Source organism: Myotis brandtii, unplaced genomic scaffold, assembly GCF_000412655.1.
Source record: "Myotis brandtii unplaced genomic scaffold, ASM41265v1 scaffold952, whole genome shotgun sequence".
NCBI lineage: Eukaryota > Metazoa > Chordata > Mammalia > Chiroptera > Vespertilionidae > Myotis > Myotis brandtii.
In genome coordinates, this window is record NW_005371930.1 from 936,056 (window position 1) to 956,692 (window position 20,637).

Sequence of the window (20,637 nt, forward strand, 5' to 3'; positions counted from 1 at the left end):
GGGTCACGAAGTTTCAATCGCACTGTACATGCGCGCCCGCACATGGTATTTTGTGGAAGAGCCACACTCAAGGGGCCAAAGAGCCGCATGTGGCTCGCAAGCCGCGGTTTGCCGACCATGGGCCTACGCAATGCAATTACCTTTCCACAGGTTTTCCTCACAGTTAGTGCTTTTCAGTCACAATTCTTACATTTTGTTTTAAGAATCTTCAGCTAACCCGAGACAACAGCCATATTCTTCTGACTCCTTACTAAGCCTTTTGGTTTTACTTTCACGTTGAGGTCTATGGTTCATCTTGAATTAACGTTTGTGAAAGGACTGAGGTAGGTGATGAGTTTTTCCCATTATGGATTTTTTTAAAAATCCTCACCTGAGGATATGTTTTTATTGATTTTAGAAAGGAAGGGAGAGAAAGAAACATCAACTGGTCACTTCCCATACATGCCCCAACTGGGGATCGAACCCGCCAACTTCTGGTGTACGGGATGATGCTCCAACCAACGGAACCACCCGGCCAGGGCCCAGCATGTCCTTTTAATTTGTCTCACACTATTTATGGAAAAAACTGTCCTTTTCTCGCCAGACTGCACCGGCACCTATTGTGTAGCTGTGAACCTGTGTGTGAGCTCTCCGTGCTGTTCTGTGACATCACCACCAGCACTGTTGGAGTTTTCACATGACTCAGCACGGAGGGACATTTATACCTCTCTCTTAGGGAGTAAGAGCTATAATAGTTCTCTGTACAAGAAGATCTATTTGCTGAGAAACTAAACGCTGGGCAATTACAAACATTTGCCTGTGGGGCAAAGAGGCTAAAGCTCAGAGGGGCTCAGAGAGGTGCTTAGAATTTAAGAAGTGGCAGAATCAGGGTCTGTCTGCTCCAGAGACGATGCTGTGGACACTATGCTATAGGACCACAAAGAAGAACAGTTTGCTTATTATTCCTATTAATGGTGACATTGCTGTATGCCTGTGAAACTTACAAATGAGGTATTTCAATACAAACAAAACAAAAAAAACGTAAAGAAAAAAGGAAGGAAAAAGAAGAAAGAAAAGAACAGAAAAAAACAAAACCCTGTTTGGACTCTCATTCTATCCCTGTCCCCTCCCCCTCCAATAAAAACAACATTAAAAAAAGCCACATCAAGGACGCTGATCAAAACAGATTAAAAAAGAATGAAAGAAAAACATTTCAAATAAAGTTCAGCTGTTTCTATTTGGAAACAACAACAAAAAGTCCCACTTGCCACAATAAACTGACAAATATGAAATGGCCTCTGCGGTCGCGGAGCTGGAATTTTCCGATGGCATTTGCTCCTGTGTCATTACTGCGGGATCCACAAGTGCACGGCGAGCGGCGAGCGAACAGCTGGGCCGCTGGTGTCGCGAAGCAGCAGCAGCCCAGGGCTCCTCACCCGCCAGCCACCCTGGAGACGATGTCTTCCTGACACTGGGAGTCCCCACAGGCCCCTGGAACTACCCCTGCGACGGGGCAGTCGGTGGCCTCCCAGCCTGTCCCACCTGGACAGGTCTCTCGGACACACAGCCTGGAGTTCCTGATGCCCACGGGTGGCCAGTCAGAGAGTCCCGTGGGGTGTCCAGGGGCCGCACAAGCCCTCCCCCTCCCAGGGAGGAGACTGATGGGCATGGCCCGATGACCCAGCGACCAGAGAACGGAGGTACTGTTATTAACTGCTATTCAACATCAGAACTGTTCCTGGTCTAAGCATACCCAAAACATCTACTGCTTTTTAACATAAACCATTGAAATGAAAATTCACTAAGAGCTTGCCTGTTGTTAATTATTTGAAGAGGTTAAACCAAACAAATGTGAAATAATGTCATTGCCAAGCCAAGCTTAATGAATTTACAAAAGAAAGGACTCTTGGGAGAAACTTCTTTTGGCAAAAACACACACACACACACACACACACGTGTGTCACCACGCCACTGTGCTCATAGATGTTCCTCCTTTCACTCGGCAGAAACAGCACGGCAAGTGGCCCCCAGGCTTCAGGCCTTGGCCACTGGACGATGGAGGTGTCACCGCTGACCAAGACAGGGTGGCTGGGCAGAGGGAGGAACAGTCTCACCCGGACGTGTCAGGTTTGGGATACTGGTAAGACACACAAGCCAAATGTTAACGGGGCGTTAGATACACGTCTGATACTCAGTAGAAAAGCTCGTCTAGAGGTTACGTCTAGGTGACGCTATTCAAAGCCATGAGAATACCCAGAGCACACTATGTCTCCCCATCGCCAGGTTCCCAGGGGGCTCCAGCCACGGTCACCTCCTGCCGGATGATGGCACAGCCTCCTGCAGATTCCCTGTTACTCCACCGTCCAGAAAGCACCCAGGAGGAAGTTCCTGCGGCCTCTGTGTCGTACCTGTGCCCTCCCAGTGGCTGGCGAGGAGGCAGTGCAGGCCAGTGACTAGGAAGCAGGCACACACCTAGTGCAAATCCGGCCTGACCGTTAGGGCAAGTGGCCGGGACTCACAGTGCATCGCTCACCTACGAAGTGCAGGTGAGACAGGGTCTGGCTGGGGCGCTGCCGGGAGCAGGGAAGGTGAAGTGTGCGCATGCACAGCAGGACCCGCTGAGGTTCCTGAAGAGCTGAGTGAGTGAGTGAGTGAGGATGGGGGGAGCCGGGCGGAGACCTCCGCAGGAGCCCCGTAGCTGGCGTGCTGTGGGCAACAGCCTCCCAGTCGTCTGGTCTTCTCGAAAAGCTACAGACCCTGAGACAAAGCTTGTCTCCCTAGAAGGGCAGTCCGAGGGCCATGAGAGTGAACCTGGGTGAATTTCTTTTTTCATAATAAACCACTTTCCTTACACCTGCACCTGCTCGTTCCCTGCTCTCCTGGGCAGAAAGCTTTCCTCTCTCTCTCTCCTCCCCAGCCTTGGAGCTAAGCCGAGTCGGAGCTCTGCAGCGAGCGCAGCCCGAGCCCCAATCACGAAGCGACGGAGCCAGCTGCTTGCCCCTGAGCGAGGCTCGAGGCCTGTCTCCCTGATGAGCTGTGAGAGGAGAGATCTCTATTGCTAATCAGACAAATGACAGTATCTTTAGCACAAGTAAGCATTTTCCGTCCACTTACTTTGAAACACATGATTTTCATCAGCTCCTTTTCTGTTCTTTTTTAAAAAATATATATTTTTATTGATTTCAGAGAGGAAGGGAGAGGGAGAGTTAGCAACATCCATGATGAGAGAGAATCACTGATCGGCTGCCTCCTGCACGCCCCCCTACTGGGGATGGCGTACAAACCTGAGCATGTGCCCTTGATCAGAATCGAACCTGGGACCCTTCAGTCCACAGGCCGATGCTGTATCCACTGAGGCAAACCAGCTAGGGCTCCTTTTCTGTTCTTGACAGAAACCACGGTGAGGGATTTTACTTTAAAATTTGCCGCCCCCCCCCCCATCTCCTCCATCCTAGGCCAGCTCCTCACTGTCCCCGTGGGGTTCCACTCTCCAAGTCCCCACAGCAGCCTGTCTGCCCCTCTCCACCCGCAGTCAGCGCAAGGCCGTGCGGAGAAGGGCTCTCACCAGGGAAGCTCCAGAAATTAAAGTTTCTCTCTCAAACCGAAACAGGCGGCATGGGTTCTGGGCTTCCTCGTCATTGCACTAGACCTGCTTCCTATAATGCCACTCCTTGGGGACACGCGTGCCGGACCCCCCAGAACACACCCGGATTACAGGTGAGGACAAGAGCCAGAGCCACAGCTTCAGGCACAGAGGGTCACAGAACAGGACTTGCCAAAACGAGAGCTCGGTGCCACCGCAACGTTCTCCCTGTAACATCCCGTCCACCTGGGAACCCCGGCCTCTACCTGCACAGGCTGCACGGGGACAGTCCAGCCGCCACCGGAGAAGGGGCTTCCTTCTTAGGAACAAGCCAACGGGGGAGCAGGCAGCTCCTCAGCAAAGGAGCAGCAGGGGGGAGGGGGGGAACTCGGAGGCACGGGCTGTGGCCTGCAGCCTGACGCGGGGGCTCACACGCAAGGATACAGGGGTTGCTGTCGTCCGGGCTGCAGCTGTCCAGGATCAGGGGGATGCCGTCCAGCTCGTTGACCTGCAGAGAGGAGAACACGGAGTTACGCACACAGCAGCCCGGAGCGCCGGGGATCACGGGGGATCTGTTTCTCTGTTTTCTTTCCCTCCTCGTCGCTATACTGTCTGTGCGATTATCAACCCGGAAATATTTAACAACAGGCATGTAGGCACAAGTAATACTTTTCCCTTCCCCTTCCTAAAAATGTGGGGGCGACAGTAGCCGTACAAACCAGGACAAAAGCAGATCGCTTTCACCAGGACAGACTCCAGCTGGGCCTGAGGTTACTACAGTTCACTAGCACGAGCACGTGAGCCCTTTTTCTAAGCTCGGAGTAGGAAAAGCTTCTCGAACTCAGATTCAAAATCCAGAAGCAACAGAACAGGTGTGACTCGGTTTTTTAAAAAGGTAAATGAAAACTGGAAAAATGATTTGTAAGATATCATAGGCAAGGGTTTATTATTTTAATACATAAAGAACTTAAAAAAATTGAGAAAAGACCAACAATCCAATAGAAAAATGGATAAAATACATGAACAGAAATGACACTGAAGAGAAAGAAATGCAGGTGGACCATAAAGATACCAGAATATGCTCAACTGTGTGCACAGTAAGAGGAAGGCAAGTTACTGCCACCCCGAGGCACCAGCCTCAGCTGTCAGGTGGCAAACGCCGGCTTTGACATACACTGCGGGAGGGGGACGGGGACGGGGCCAGGGGCACAGCAGGGCCGACGCTGAGGGCGCCGCCATGGAGCGGTGCGGGGCACACGCAGCACAGTCCTGAGCTCTTCACTCTTTGGGCAGGACTGCAGACAGAAGACACACCGTGGTCATGCGAAATTATGTTTGCACAGATGACTCGCTGCAGCACAAAGTATATTTTTACAAGTTTTATTGAGATTATAATCCTCATACCAGAAGACCCACCCTTTTAATTCAGTGGACTTTAGTATATTCACGAAGTTGTGTTGCCGTCACCACTATCAAATTTTAGAACATTTTCATCACCCCAAGAAGAAAGTCCATACCCACCACCAGCCACTCCCTCCCCCGCTCCAGTCCTTGGCAACCACCCATCCACTTCCTGCCTCCAGGGATGTGCCTGATCTGGAGGTTTTACACCATCGGAAGCACTCGGCCTCCTGTGCGGCTCCTTTCACTGAGCACAGGGCTCTGAGCTCCCCGGGGGGTGGCGGGCGGCAGTGCTCCATTCGCTGTGATGGCTGAATCAATTCCATCGGTACTGTGGATGCACCACATTCCTTTATCCACTCACCAGGCGACGGGCATTTGAGCTATTTCAACCATCTGGATATAATGATGCTATTGTGAACGTCCATGTACATGTTTCTGAGCGGACATGTGCGTTTCAATTTCTTGGCTCTGTACCTGGTAGCAGCAGAATTACTAGGCTTTTAGGTAGCTCCGTAGTGAACATTTTGAGGAGCTGCCAGACTCTTTCCAAGTGGCTGTCCCATCACCATCGCATCAGCAGCGCGCGGGGCTCCCCCTCCCCTCCTCGGGAACAGCTGCCATGGCCTGTCTGTCGGTTTACCGTCCTGGGCGGGAAGTGTGTGTCATCGTGGTCCATGTGCACTTGCCCGATGACTGCTGAATGGTTCCGAGTGCCGGCAGTATTTGTAACAACAAGTATCGTGGCCACACCTCAACGTGCTGCAATCCCAGCTGGTCACTAAACTACGGTGTGATACAGAAGACTCCACGTAGCTGGGATAGCGCATGGCGGTCGCATGAGTGCTGCGGACGGAGGCAAAATAAACAGATCTTCTTGGATTCCAAACACAACAAAAGGGCCAAATGGAAAACAATGGCTTCCCAGAGCGCAGAGAAGAGAATGATGTGGAAGAAACAAGGATGGAGGCTGGCCTCTGTGAATGTACCTGTTTGTACAATTCTCGCTTTGGAATCCTGTGTATGGTTTATATAATTTTTAAAAATTAAATTTATAATTAAAACAAATTAATCTGATGACATATAAAAGCAAGAAAACTTACTTCACAGAATTAGATCGGTATTGTAACTTCACATCTCAGGGAGATGCGCCCTGAGCTCACAGAGAACCCAGAAACCTCCACGCACTCGGCCCTGAGCAGGACGCAGTGGCTCTGCTGTTTGGACCGTTATTTCTATATCCAGGCTAAAGCAATGGGCAATTAATCATTAGGAACCAAGACTTTCAGCAGAAAAACGTTAATTTTACATTTCAATTGGAAATGGTGAGCATGCATTCATGATAGATTTTTCTTTTTCTATAAGTATTTACTCCCTCTGAAAAGGCCCAGAAGCCGGGACAAACAGCGGGATGGTCGCTCCGCACCAGCTGCACTGTCACAGAGCCCACGTCCCGGAGGCCAGCTCTCCAGTGCCTGTGCGCGACTGGCCAGGCATGACCACTTCCTGTCGCTCCTCGAGCACCGAGGCGGTGGGGACGAAGGTCTGAACAGGCACTGCAGGTGCTCGGCGATGGGCAGACCCGGAAGTGAGCCTCAGAGTGAGCGCTCCCTGGGCCACTTACCTACAAGTGCGATGCAGAGTAAGTCATGGACCCCCAAGACTTAGTTTTCTCATCTGTAAAATGGAGATGACAGGACCCAATTCCAAGGGTGACTGCGAATGGACTAGTGACTGCGTACGCTGGCACACAGGGACTTGTCATGGTGGCGAGGGAGTGATGGCGACAGTCAGCAATGGCCTGCTGCTCGCTGCAAGAAATCCAGTGGCCACAGCGAGGAGGGAGCGGTGGCTCCCGGAAGCCGAGAAAACGCAGGGACACTGGCCCACTGCCCAGGACACAATCCTACTCGGAATTAGGCACAACTGTACATTCATTTTTTAAAACCAGGTTTCTTTTGAGGGGGGTAAGGATTCAGGACCTTTATTCAATGCAAGAGAAACATCTCCTTTTCCTGGGGAGAGAAAGAATTCTCAGGTATGCTAAATGGGTAAGATGTTCTTTGAAGGAAGTAAAATCACCGCTGAAAACTGAAGCTTCCGCAAGCAGTCAGTGATGGTTACACCAGTCGTGGCGGAACTGGGGTAAGCTTCCCTAGTTAAAGGTTTGTCATTCACACCAATGAATTAGGAAATGATACAAAATAAATTCTTATATAAATTCATTTAATGTTATAACATAAGTGACCCATGACAAGCAGGTCATTTAAGAATGACACAGAGCAGCCTTAGCTGGTTTGCTTAGTGGATAGTGTTGGCCTGCAGACTGAAGGGTCCTGGGTTGGATTCTGGTCAAGGGCACATGCCTGGGTTGCGGGCTCAGTCCCCAGTGGGGGGCGTGCTAGAGGCAGCCAATCAATGATTCTCATCATTGATGTTTCTATCTCCCTCTCCCTTCCTCTCTGAAATTAAAAAAAAAAATGACACAGGGCAAGGTCACGAGGAGAGGAGGACAGAGTGGAACACCTAGGGAGTGATGGGCAGCATGTGATTACTGAGCTCAAGTTCACTGCCGGATGCGGAGCTCATGTCAGGGGCAGGGGTGAACAATTAGGGAATTAACAAGTTTTCTTCTGTTCGCACTTCATAAAACAAGTTGTTTTTTCACCCAGCGTGTTGGGAACTGATGCCAGGCCCCTAAGAGATGAGTCATGGGCTGCAGCTCACATCAAGGAGCCGAGCTCAGTCGAGGCCTCCCCAGCGAGCGCATCTCAACAAGACAACCCACCCGCTTAAACAAACCGACAGTTCGCCCCTGGAAACAGCGTGTCAGCAGGACAGCTAACTGGTTTGTAGCTGTTCTCTGCCACCTCAGCCAGTGACCTCAGAGAACGCACCTGCGAAGGCGCAGCCCGCCCCGCCCCAAGCTCCTGCGGGAAGTGTGGGCTGAGAGAACACAGCCTGTTATTCAGGCTGCTCTCCCACTGAATGGGAAACCAGTCAACCCAGACCTGAGAGGCGCACGTCACCGCAGGCCCGGACCCCGCGCACAGGGACGGAGCCTCGCCTGAACCCAGTGTCTCAACCACGCACAGACGCAAGGTCCCAGCCCTCGTGCTGACATGGACACACGGTGGCGTGGCAGGGCAAGGCCTCTCTCGGGGACGAGGCGTCCTCAGACATGCCGGCACTGGGTGCTGCCGGACCCTCTCGGGGCATCACCCCGACTATCTGCACCTGCCCGATGACTCCTGATGTGGAGCCTGTTTTCAGGGCGTGGGGCCACCCCCCCTTTTAAAAGTGCTCTCCAAGCCCTAACCGGTTTGGCTCAGTGGATAGAGCGTCAGCCTTCGGACTCAAGGGTCCCAGGTTTGATTCTGGTCAAGGGTGCGTACCTTGGTTGTGGGCACATCCCCAGTGGGGAGTGTGCAGGAGGCAGCTGATGGATGTTTCTCTCTCATCGATGTTTCTAGCTCTCTGTCCCTCTCCCTTCCTCTCTGTAAAAAATCAATAAAATATATATATTTTTTAAAAAAGTGCCCTCCAAGTATTCAGCCCACAGCTACTCTTACTTAGCGAGTTCCTCATATAATAGGACATGAGTCCTTGGTAAACACACGTAGAGTGAACCCTTTCCCCCACTGTGGGCCTTTCCTTTGCATTTTCTCAAAGACGCTAACTTTTCCATTTAGACGAAGAACAATTTTCCCATTTTTACCAGGATCAGTGCTCGGTGCAGCCGACGGGCGCCGAGAGCAGGCATTCTTGCCCCCTCACTGACGCTGGGTGCCCTTATCAAGCTGAGGAAGTGCCTTCCTGCTCTTCACTTGCTGCAGATTTGTACTATGAATGTTACAGTCTGTCAAACGCTTTCCCTCTACTAACTGAGATAATCCTATCTCTTTCCCCTTTTATTCCGTTAATATGTGGTCATTGGTGTTTGATTTTGTAATGTTGACTCAGTGCCTGGATGAGATAAACCATCATTATCAGCAATGCACTTCCTTTCATATAGTACACAAATCTGTTAGTTAATATTTTGAAAAAATGTTTTTGTTCATGATTCTGTTAATGTTTGTTTCTGTAGCTTGTTTTTTCCTATAAGGCTTTGTCTGGAATATATACAGACAAATGCACTGTTAGCTTCATAAAATGGGTTGGAAAGTATTCCCTCCTCCTTTATTTCTTAGAGAGAAAGACTGGGTGTGTTTTCCTTCTCAGGTGATTCATAAACTCACCACTGAAACAATGTGTGCCTGGAGATTTGGTTGTGGGGAAGTTTTTAATTACAAATTCATTTTCTAAAATGTAGGCTATGGAGCTTTTCTATTTACTCTTGATTTGGTGCCAACGATGTTAAGTGAGGACTTACTGGAGACGACTCCATACAGCATGCAGACTGACAGCTGGACACTCCACTGGGCACGTGGGCATCTGCCGTCCTCATGCATTTTATTCTACACACATTATAAACCTAAAAATATGTTTCTGTTATAATTGCATCAAAGAGCCAGTTATATTTTAAACAACTAAAAAGTGAGGGGGAAGGTATCTTATTTTACCCACATATTTGATTTCTTCGTTTGAATCAGGTTCACCTTGCTCGTCCTTCCACGTTTATTACAGCCAGTTCTGCTGACAAATTCCTTTACCTTTGACGGTCTGGGAATCTCTTTATTCTGCCCTCATCCTTTTTGAAAGATAGTCTGGCAGGCTGGCTCTAGAACAGGGGTGGGCAAACTTTTTGACTCGAGGGCCACAATGGGTTCTTAAACTGGACCGGAGGGCCAGAACAAAAGCATGGATGGAGTGTTTGTGTGAACTAATATAAATTCAAAGTAAACATCATTACATAAAAGGGTACGGTCTTTTTTTTTTTTTTTTTTTTAGTTTTATTCATTTCAAATGGGCCGGATCCGGCCCGCGGGCCGTAGTTTGCCCACGGCTGCTCTAGAATGACGGTTGTCTTCTATCACCTTAAAGGTAGCACTTCATTGATTCCTGTTTTGCATTTTTTTCTGAAGAGAAACCTGCTATGGCTCTTATCTTCGTTCTTCTAGACTGACAGGCAAAAGTCGGTGAACTGGAGAGTAGCAACACAACTGGAAAAATTCACCCAAACTCGAAGCTTAAAGTTCTTTGTAAATATTAGAATGTTAAAAATTCTGTAAAGACTGATGAAGGAAAACAGACATAGGTTTTAAAAGAATAGAATAAAAAGAGAAAAATAAGTATAGAAACATAGATACCATAAACTTTATAAAAAACTGAAAATCTAAATGGAAGTTATTTCTAAGAAAAAGAAAAGATGTCAAAATTGACACAATGACTAAAAAGCCTGAATAGAATGATCATTTAAGCATTTAAATTTAAATAACTTAAAAATATGAACACGACCAAAGACTCTCTAACAAAAACAGAGCCAAACTGCTCTCCAAGTGGGTACCACCAACTTTTTAAGGACCAGATTGTCCATCATGCATGTAAGCTGTCCAAAACAGAAAAAGAGCAAGTTTCCCAACTCCCATTAGGCGTTTCCGACGACGTGGCTCCTAACCCAGGACAAGGCAGATCAGCAAGAAAACGACAGGCTTATTACATTCATAAGCCCTAGAGACACGAGACCACTACATGCTGCAAAAGCCATCACGATCTCAAAGTAGATCAGAAAGCCTACAATGTCATTATCCTCATTAATGGACTAATAATGACCTCGATGTCACGGGAAAAGGTCTGATGTGTAGCACCTCTTTGTGATTTGATGTGGGGAAGCACGGGACTCAGTTGGAAAGTTTGTAAGGAGGAACTCCGAAAGGTCGGGGGCCTCCAGGGGGAGCCGGCCGAAGGCGACCACCCCTGCCTTGACTTTTCCAATCAAGTCTGAGCCCTCGGTGTCCACTGGAATCATTATGCTTAGTCTTCAGACGTCCTTGCTTAAAGGACACTGCAGACGCAGGTGTCTTCTCAAGAATGCTTGCCCTGCTGATAGCATCTAGAAGTTCATTTTAGTTCAAGCTGTTGTTACAATGAAAGCCTGAGGAGGCAGGAGAAAGGAGCTCTTTGGTTTCTCAAGCCAGGCAGCCCCTTAGCCTCTCTTTCACAGAAACGTGTCAGAGTCATCCTGGCAATTTAATTCTCAGAGAACTGTTTTCGTGAACAAGGCTGTGTGCCAGAGACCTGGAGTAAATACCACACCTCGGAGAAGAGGCAGGTGGCTCCCCAGAGCACAGCAGACCCAGGGAGAGGCTCGTTTCCTAACTGGGGGGGTCAGGCTTCGGGAGGGAGGGTCAGTGCTTACACCAACCCGTGCCCTGCTACCGGCTTTAACCTTAGGAAGTGAGGCCCATCAGCGACTTGGTCCTGGGGCTCCTGAACCACGACAGGCTGCAGGGCACGGTGAGCAGGCCAAGCCCCCAATTGGGATTGAGCAGAATGAAGGTCGTGAGAGCGGTTTCTTTGCATTTTAGCTCACACGGGCGGAGCATTTGACTTTAATTTAAAATGAAATGTCATCTTTGGATTTTAGTATTTCCCTGGGAATTTCATTAATGAGATAGAATTAATATTAAAATATAGGGTATCTCTTGTGGGCATTTTATTACTACAGTGAATTTAGGCCTTTCACTACAGTATCTTAATGTGGAATGAATTTCTGCTTTGAGGTCAAAGTGATTTGGGGGTTAATTTGATTCATGTATTTGTCTGACCCACTTAAGACCCCCCTGGGGGCACAGTCTTGCCTCCCTGCAGTGGCCCAGGAGAAAGGAAGGCGTGACCGGCACAGGGGCGGGCCTCCTAAGGTGGGAGATGTCCCGAGGACCGAGGACCGAGCCCCTCTCCCCTGCCCAGTGCACAGACCACAACCCAACAAGAAAGGATGCGGAGGCAGAAGCCGCTCCCCGCCCGTCGTGCTGTGGACGGAGCTGAGGAACGCACTGCTCCTTGGCTTTCACCGTGATGCCTCGGTCCCAGCTCATGGATCTTGGGGTGATGGTCCAAGCACACACACATGTGCATGTATGTATTGTAAAAGCTCTTTAGGTGGTCCAGCAGGGGAGAAGATAGCCTTGAAGTCAGGAAAATAACTTGGGTTTTTTCCTAAGTGTAAAACGAGCCTAAAGATTTTATGCAGGTGAATGAAATAATCAGTCTGGATTTTTAAGATGCCCTGACTGTCCAGTAAAGCGTGGCTGGAGGAGGGGGCGTGGCAAGGAGGCAGCACGGTCAGAGCCCAGTGGTGACACAGGCCAGGCCACGCTGGTGGCTGTGGGGACAGAGGAAGCAGGCCGACGTAAGATGCAGCTAAGGTACATCAGAAGGAACTGCTTTCTACAATGGTGGCGGTTAGAGAAGAGGGGACGTGGACATTCAGTCATGCTGGATGCGGTGGCCTCACCTACAGACGCAGAAGCAAAAGGCAGGGTGGAGCCGGGGGGCTCAAGAGCACGGCTGTGGACCTGCGAGGGGTGACACGTGGAGACCTCCAGGTGGACGCCAGCAGCTGTCTTCTGTGTTTCACTCCAGGGAATGGGAGCAGTCCTCTGTCCCTGGGCTCGAGAGCTACTTTGGAAGTCACCTGCACATGGGGGTCTCCCCAGCCCAGGAATGAGGTCTCCCAGGGGTGGGCGGAGACAGCAGGCTCAGGACAGCCCCGAGGCACTGGAACACTCGGAGGTCTGCGGAGAGAATCCTGGGCTCCTGGCAGCTTCCAATAACCGTGGCATCATCACCGTGTTAGTCAGAAGGTGGGACAGGGGCAGGTCGCTGCGGGCTGGCAGCGCCACCCGGTCCCTGAGTAAATCAGGGGAGTCTCTCCTGGAACGTAATCGGAGTCCCAGTGGACGAGGAGCCACGCTCGTGTCTGTGCAGAGCCCAGTGTCTGGCCGCCTAGCTCAGCTACGGCCCGTGTGTGGGCCCCAGCGGGAGGTGGGGTTTGGGGGGCGGTGGCAGTGGAGCACGCACTTGGGCACCCCTGGCCAAGGTGAACCTGAACACCTTCACCGCGGGAAGCCCCGCCACCTGGCCTTCTCGGGAAGAGGAGCCCCTCGCCAGCCTGCCCTCCCTTCTGAACAGCGGCCTGCAAGGCGCCATAAAGGCTCCTTAAAACACCACCGTGCCGCCCGCTCGCCCACTCACGCGCGGTCCTGGCGCAGCCACTTCCTCCAGCTCAGCTTCCGTGCCCAGAGCTGCTGAAAGCTTTGTCTGGGCTCAGGCCTCCCCATCAGAACTTACTGCAAACATCTTTCAGACCTGTCTCACTGAGCTGTGAATACTCTCGCTTCCCCAAAACAGAAACAAAGGTAAAACCTGTGTTGTTCATCTTTTATAAGAAAAATGAAACTCATTTGTGCTTAAAAAAAAAAAAAAGATTGGATAATCCAACACTAGATACCGCCGACGAGTGTAAGCGCTCATTCCCAATGGATGTATTTGTGAGCAACATGGATATTCCCTTTTTACCTGGAAGGAGCTCATTGATAAAGAAAACCTTTTCAGTTAACAGTTACATTGATCGCCCTGGCTGAGGCTCAGTTGGTGGGAGCCCGTAAATCAGAAGGTGGCGGGTACAATTCCCGGTCAGGCAACTGATGGATGTTGCTCTGACACTGATGTTTCTCTCTCTCTAAAAATCAATAACAAATCATATCCTCAGGTGAGGACTTTTAAAAAATTTAAAAGTTACAGTGATCATCAGATTATTTGTCCTGGCATCATTTTTCAAGGTAACTTCTTTTAGACGCTTGTATCTAAACCAAATTATACTGTGGGCTGTGAAATATGCCAATTTCTTACCTTGTTCTGCTACAAATAGATAGCAACAACAGATACACATACAAACACACCCAACTAAGCTGAGTAAGAAATATTTTTATTCTAACCGACTCATTCTGTCCCAGCCCAGGCCACAAGAAGAGCAAAGACGACTGGGATGGCAAGTTCAACTTCAGGAAGACTGACAGACAGTGCTCCCACGAAGCAGGCCTACTGCGTGCCCGGGGTAAAAGGAGGCTGGTCTTGGGGACTGGAGAGGGAGCGAAGCACCAGTGGACTCACTGTTTCCCGAGCCCTCTGCCCCTCTAAGTTCGAGGGCTGAGGGGCAGGCAGCAGGGTAGAACAGAAGGAGGTCAGCTATGGGGCCAATGGGAATTAGAGTTCATTTCACTAGGATCCCGGGCCTGAAACCTCACCGCAGCCCAGGCTGGGGGCGCCCTAGGATCTGACCCTTTCTTTTGAGGCCAAGGCCCCCGCCCCCGCCCCTTGAAGTAGGGGGACAGCTCTATCCATGCACACCTGTCTTTCTCCTCGAACCCAAATATATTATACACATACATGTTTTAAAAATATGGGGTCATTATCAAATGCACACTATCTCACATCTTTCTGTATAATAAAAATTCTTTGAAAAAGTGGGTTTTTTACATGGTAGATACGCTTCTATTCCAATCCACGGTGATTTATTTAACCTCAGGACATCTGAATCACTTCTAAATTTCAGCCAACACTATAATGAAAATCCTTACCAAAATGTTTTCACTCTATCACTGATGATTTACTTTGGGGAAATTCCCAAAAGAACTACCAGATGAAAACTGTTAACATATTTGATACACATGCCAAACTGCCCCCAAAGGACTCTTCCAACTTTTTCCACCCTCAGAACTGCCACTTGCCTTTCTCCTACCGGCCAGCGCCCGCTCTTTAATAAATAACAAATGTAGTTTGGGGCTTGCTCTGCCTTTTACTAGCGGAGTGGGGCACTTCCCACCTGCCCGAGGCTGCAGGGAAGGCTCTGGGATCAGGCGTTAGTGTAGAGCTTGCTGACCAGCTACCACATGCGCCGAGCTGCTCTCGGAGCGCGAGCTGCAACCTGAACGAGGACGAACCAGCCGTCCTGCTCTCCCAGGTGGACAAGCGCGCAGGCAGGGAAGCCGACAACCTGCAGGACAAGCCTTCGCCCAGGTTCCCAGACGACAGACTCCGCAGAACCTCGTGTCACTGCAGGGACCCAGTGAGAGCCAAGAACAGCCCAGACTTGTTCGGAGCCGGGTCCCTCGGTCACCTTTCCTTCCAGGCCACTGTGCGCGGGCGCTGGGAAAGCCAGCAGGGGGAGGAGGAGCCCGGAGCCGCCGGGACAAGGGGACACGCAGGAGAGGACTGCGAGAAGGGTGTCATTTCCTCAGTGAATCGGAGGAGTCGCGGATTGGAACTGTGCGCGGAAAATGAAGGGGCTTTTCCAGAACAGCAGGGCCGAGGCTGCTGAGGTCCCCACAGGACAGGGACAGTGTGATCAATACAAATGCTGTTAGTTCAACCACATATGCCAGGAAGATGAACCACCCATTTTTCTGGAGCATCTGCATCTGAATTCGGTGCAATTTCCTCATGAATTCTTCACCCAGCAGATAAGATCTGTTTAAATAATGAGTGAAGCGAGATGGTTTTAAAGAAAATTGGTATATTCTGCTCTCCAGGCGGAAAAAAGAGATGTGTGCCCATGTGAGGAGGAAATGCCTCCCACGTGGTGGGGAGTGGACGCCGAGGCATCACCCACGCTACACACACACCTGCTCCCACAGGCCCGCGCAGCCAGGCCCGCGGCTGGCCACACAGGTGTTCTCCCCGAGCTGGAATGTGAAACATCTCCAGGAGATGGCCAAGAGGAGGCTCAGAGGCGGCCGAGCGTGTCCCTCCTGTAAGGGCTGCCACACCCTGCGCAGCCCTGCCCTGGCTCCCACCCTCAGCTGCTTCAGCTGTTGCACAGCCAGGGCGGCAGGAGGCCCAGTGCAGGGCCGGCTCTGCCTCCTCAGCCATGTGGACGCAGACGAGCCACCGGGCCTCTCAGCCACAACGGGCAGGAAGCCGGGGCACAGCAGAGGGTGCCCTGCGGTGGGTGCCCTCCGAGAGGACACGCCTGCACCCATCTGGCCTCTAGCAAGTGCTCAATAAAATGGCTGGTGTTAACACCACCCTTTCCTTATCCTTCCTGTGGCATTCTTTGTAAAAACTTTAAACTCGCTGAACCATAAGAAAAAAGTAAGATCACAGACTTCCTTTCCCACAACTGTCATTTCTTTAAGATAGTTTAAGCAAAATGTGAAAAGCGGACCAGTGATTTAAGGAGCTAGATGAGAGACTGCCGTTTTTAAGAAGAGGGAAAATACGGGTCCGAAAGTGCATGAATCGCGAATGCACTCGAATGCAGTGACTTGAAGCCTCCCTGAGTCCCACAAGGCCTGACACGGATGCAGGAACCCCAGAACCCCGGTCCGCAGGGAAAACGAAGCCGCTCCGAAAGCTGTGTCGGCACGTCTGCGCCCACATGCAGAGCTCCGTGCAGACAGAATAACCCACCGGCCAGTTCACAAAACACGCGTCCACCCGCTGCTCGGGGTGCTATTCCCACCCCAATGCATCACCCTCAATGTCACACTCCGGTGCCTGAGCAAACAGCGCTGTCCGGAACACACTCAGTGTTCAATATTTAACCCGTGGCAGCGTCTCAGCTGCCCGCTGGGTTCCGAGGAGCCGGTGCCGCTGATGCACAGCTCCGGAGCCCAGCCGCTGCCACGGTGTTGGACAGACCTGCCCAGCGTGCGTGCGCCCGGCGGGGCATCACACGGCCCGGGAAGGAGCATCTCAAACCTGGGAGACAGCCGGAGAGGAGGGCCAGGCCTTCACGTGGCCCTGCTCTGAGGGCCACAGGTGATCCGGGGGGCAGGGGTCCCAACAGCCCATCCTTCTGTCCCCAGCCTGCCATCTAGGAACTGACTGCCCGGCTGCCAGCCTGTCGTAGCCCCTGAGCGCCACGCAGCCCCACTGTCCCCACTGTCCGGGTGCAGGTCACTAGGAGGGGACCGTTTCTGAGTAGACGCATTCCAGAAACGCACCCTGCTGTCAGAACGTCACCTCTGCTGGAGAATGGGAAACGGACAAGAGGAAGGAAACACACTTATATGCCAACATGTTACACACATGTTGGGTGCTGAGAACAGTTTTGCAAGGTAGGAACGGGCGTTCTGACCTGACAGATGAAAATGAGGCCTGGAAGGGTCCTGCAACTCGGCAGAGAGCGAGGGAGCGGGAGAGCCTAGGTCTGTCCGGTTGAAAAGTTCACGCCTCTAAAGCTCGCACCACACAAGGGCAGGAGGGTGTTTCTGGTCTTCAGGAAAGAGACTATGGCTGAAGTAGCATGAAATGAGCAGGAAACGTCAGAGTGTGCAGCTGAGAGTACGCGGCCTTGAAGGGGAGCCGAGAGCCCGAGCAGCCAGAGGCCCCGGCGGTAACAGGAGGCAGGTGGCCTCCAGCGACTGACTCATTTCACAGAAGCTGCAGGAAGCTGCCTGAGGCAGCCTTCCCGGGACTGATGGGTGTCAGACACATTGGCTGCTCACACAAAACCACGGTGCAGGGGGATATGGAGAGGTGAGGCCGCAGAGAGCGAAAAGCGTCAGGAGCCCAAGCGGGGGAGGAGGGAGGGACGTGACGCGCCCCGCCCCGGGAATTGCGAGAGGAGCACGCCCGACCTGGCTGATAGGTGAGCGTCCGTTCTGTCCTGAAGGCAACAGGAAGGCCTTCCGTAGATACCGAGTTCCAGAGCACACGCACTTGATTTAGAAGTTAGTTACCAAGCAAAGCGCACAACCTGCGGGTGCAACGGAGAGAAGTTTATACGCAGGGCAGCCCAGCACCCAGGGCTCCCGCGGCCCCACCAGCCGCACGCCTCCTGGTGAGCAGCACTCTCACCTCCATTAGCTCAGGGTGCTCCTGACTCTTCTGCAATCTGGGAAGTGGAGCCACACAGGCCCCGTGGCCTGGTTCCCTTCAGAGACACCGCTGCACCACAGCACCGTCCTCTCATCCTGCCCTCCCCCTGCAAGGACACACTGCGGCCACTCAGCCATCCTAGTAACACACTATCCAGCTGCTTGCTGGTATGAATAAGGCTGCTATGAACATCCATGTACACGAATTTTGGTGAATATAAGTACTAATTTCTGGTATATACCCAGGTAATTGCTGGTTTAGAAAAATAAGATATGTAACAAAAGATTACCTTCTCATGCTGTTATTGAAATGCTGGCTGATGTGACCTGGACTAAGCAAAGGCAAGCGGCCTTAGTGATGACGAATAAAGGCTGAAAACAAGACCCTTTCCAGCAGGAAGAATGGGCCGACAGGACCATAAATGTTCCCGAGAGGTGAGCCACTGACCCAGGAAACGACCCGTCTGGACCCTGCTGCATCTGCACGTCTATTTTTTGCCAAACGTGGGAACCTGTTTCTTTGAACACTTTTCTGGCCGCATCCTCTTTCCTGTCTCCTCTGGGAGTCTGATGACAGTCAGACCACCTATCCGAGCCCTACTGTCCCAGGGCCCTGCCAATCTCCCCATTGTCCTGCGCCAGCATGGCCATGGGTGAACCTGGGGGCGGGGGGGGGGGCGGTGAAGGATTAAAGAAGAGAATAAAGCTGGGGCCGGGTGGGACACTGCCCTCTGATTAGAGAGACAGCGCCACGGCCTGCAAGCCGAGTCTTTATTTTATAGCCAGATGCCACGAGGCAAAGTAAGGGCGTGGTCAAGATGTTCACAATGTTCTCGTGGGTTTCGAATCTACTCAATTACATGCGCCTGAACTCTATCAAGCCCACATCACTCAGCTTCGTGGGACCACAGGTTCGGACCATAAGGTCAAGCTTACAACTGTAGCCTTTGGCTATAACTGTGCGGGGGACTTGCACGTGGCTTTGCCAGAAGAGGATCGTGCCTTCTCATTAGTCCGAGGCTTGAACCTGTCCAAACGCTGTAGCCACTCTCCACACCCCATCTGCCTGCTTTCTGTCGTGGAGGCTGGATACTTCTTACTCTGCCCCACGCTCACCACCTCCTTTCTCTGTCCTCTCCACTGGGCTGCAGAGCCTGTGAACAGACTGTAAATGTTAACTCGGGTTACTACGTTCTTCAGCCCTAAAATTTCCATTTGGCTTTTCTTTCCATCTTCTATTTCTCTGCTGAGAGTTCCTATTTGTTCCAAGTTTCATAACTGCTCACTGAAACACTTTTGTGAGTGCTGCTTTAACCCTGTCCGGCGGTCCCAGCATCTGTGCCTCCAGGTGCCGGCATCTGTTGATTGCCTTCATCATTCGAGTTGAGATCTTCCGGGTTCTTGGTCTAACACATGATTTCTAATTGTACCCCCACATTCTGGGTGTAATGGCAGGAGACTGGATCTTGTGCATCTCCTGCCTTGGCCAGCGTGGGGAAGCAGCATCCTGTTACTGCCACACGGGGTGGAGGTCCGGGCCCTCCACCAGCCGCCTCTGACCCCCGAGGTGTGCAGCCGGCCAAGGAGCTCCTTACTGCTGGGAAGAAGTAAGTTTTACACCCATCTTTCTCGAACAGGTGGCGTTCCGGTTTCCCACGCGGCTTCCGTTAACAGCTGTGCAGGGGAGGGAGGGCGCCTTGTTACGAAGGAGTGGGATGAAAGTCCTGGCTCCCCACCCAGGGGGGTGAGGGGCACCTCACTGTATCGGGGGGAGGGTTTAAGTCTACGCTCCCTTTGCCAATGCAAGTGAGGCTACATTTTCCCCATGGCGTTTGTCTAAAATAGGGTGGTGACTGTCTACAGGTCTGTCTTATTAAGTTGCCTCTTTCTCAGTTCTTGACCAGCTTCTGATGGTTCTTCCTTCCACCCCCAGTGGTGTTCTGGGCCAGTAGCTTCTGGAACATCAGCCTGAGAGGAAACTGCCCTCAGGCTGCTGCTCGGTCCGAGGCCGAGAGGCCGCGAGGCAGGCCGCCTCCGCCTCGTCACCTCTGGTCTGGCTGTTAGTTTCACAGAAGAGGTCAGGGCTGCGGCTGCGTGCACGCAGCAGAGGCACCCAGAGATCGCGCTCCGGAGCCAGGAGTGCCATTCGCAATGTGCTGTTTTCCAGACGCCACAGGACTGGCATCAGGAGATAGAGAAGGACATCAGTGATGCAGGTTTAGATTTCAGAAGGAAGCCCAGAATGCACTTGTGCAAACAAGACGACAGTTAATGTTTACTAAGGCTTCACCCGCTGCTCACATCCCATGAACCACCTGACTTAACCCTCCAAGCAGCTCTGGCCAGGCCTTCCTGCTGCCCTATTTTTCTAGGGACAATGGGCTCCCTCCGGTCCACAGCAGGGCCAGGGTCTGGACCTAGATCATCGCCCAGAGCTCCTGACCCCCGCGTGCAGAGACGCCTCTCCCCACCACACTCTCCGCAGGTGCAGGCGGGGAGGAGGCCTGGACTCGCATGAGCTCTGCTGTCTTCAATCCACGCCACTCCGTTTGGGCCAACAATCCACAGCTTCAAACGAGAGTCGGCCCTTTATCTACAAAAGCCTCTCTTGTTGGCATTTCATTAGTTGGGAACACTACAGCCATTAAAGACAGATAATATTAACCCTAATAATATTCTAGACAGGTAATATCAACTTACTCTTGATTGGTCAAACCCTGAGGTATATTATATTTTTCCACTTAAAATAACTAAATATTTTTAAAATGAAAGTTCCAGAAAAATGGCATGATTTCATATAAAATACAAGTGATTTTTCTTTTTGTTTTCCAAAGTATATGAATTTTATTTAATCTCTACCAGATCACAAGCTACAGTTTCAGGTCTTGGTTTTGTCGCTGTGATTACATG

At 51.3% G+C, this 20,637-nt stretch overlaps 1 protein-coding gene across 1 annotated transcript in view; it reads right to left on the reverse strand.

Annotated features, from left to right (window-relative positions):
- ATXN10 (ataxin 10) overlaps positions 1 to 20,637 on the reverse strand; it is a 103,283-nt gene that overhangs the window by 17,776 nt on the left and 64,870 nt on the right. Inside the window, exon 10 of the mRNA XM_014533167.1 lies at positions 4,007 to 4,070. Within this exon, the coding sequence (XP_014388653.1) occupies positions 4,007 to 4,070 (64 nt within the window). The remainder of the gene's footprint in view (positions 1 to 4,006; positions 4,071 to 20,637) is intronic.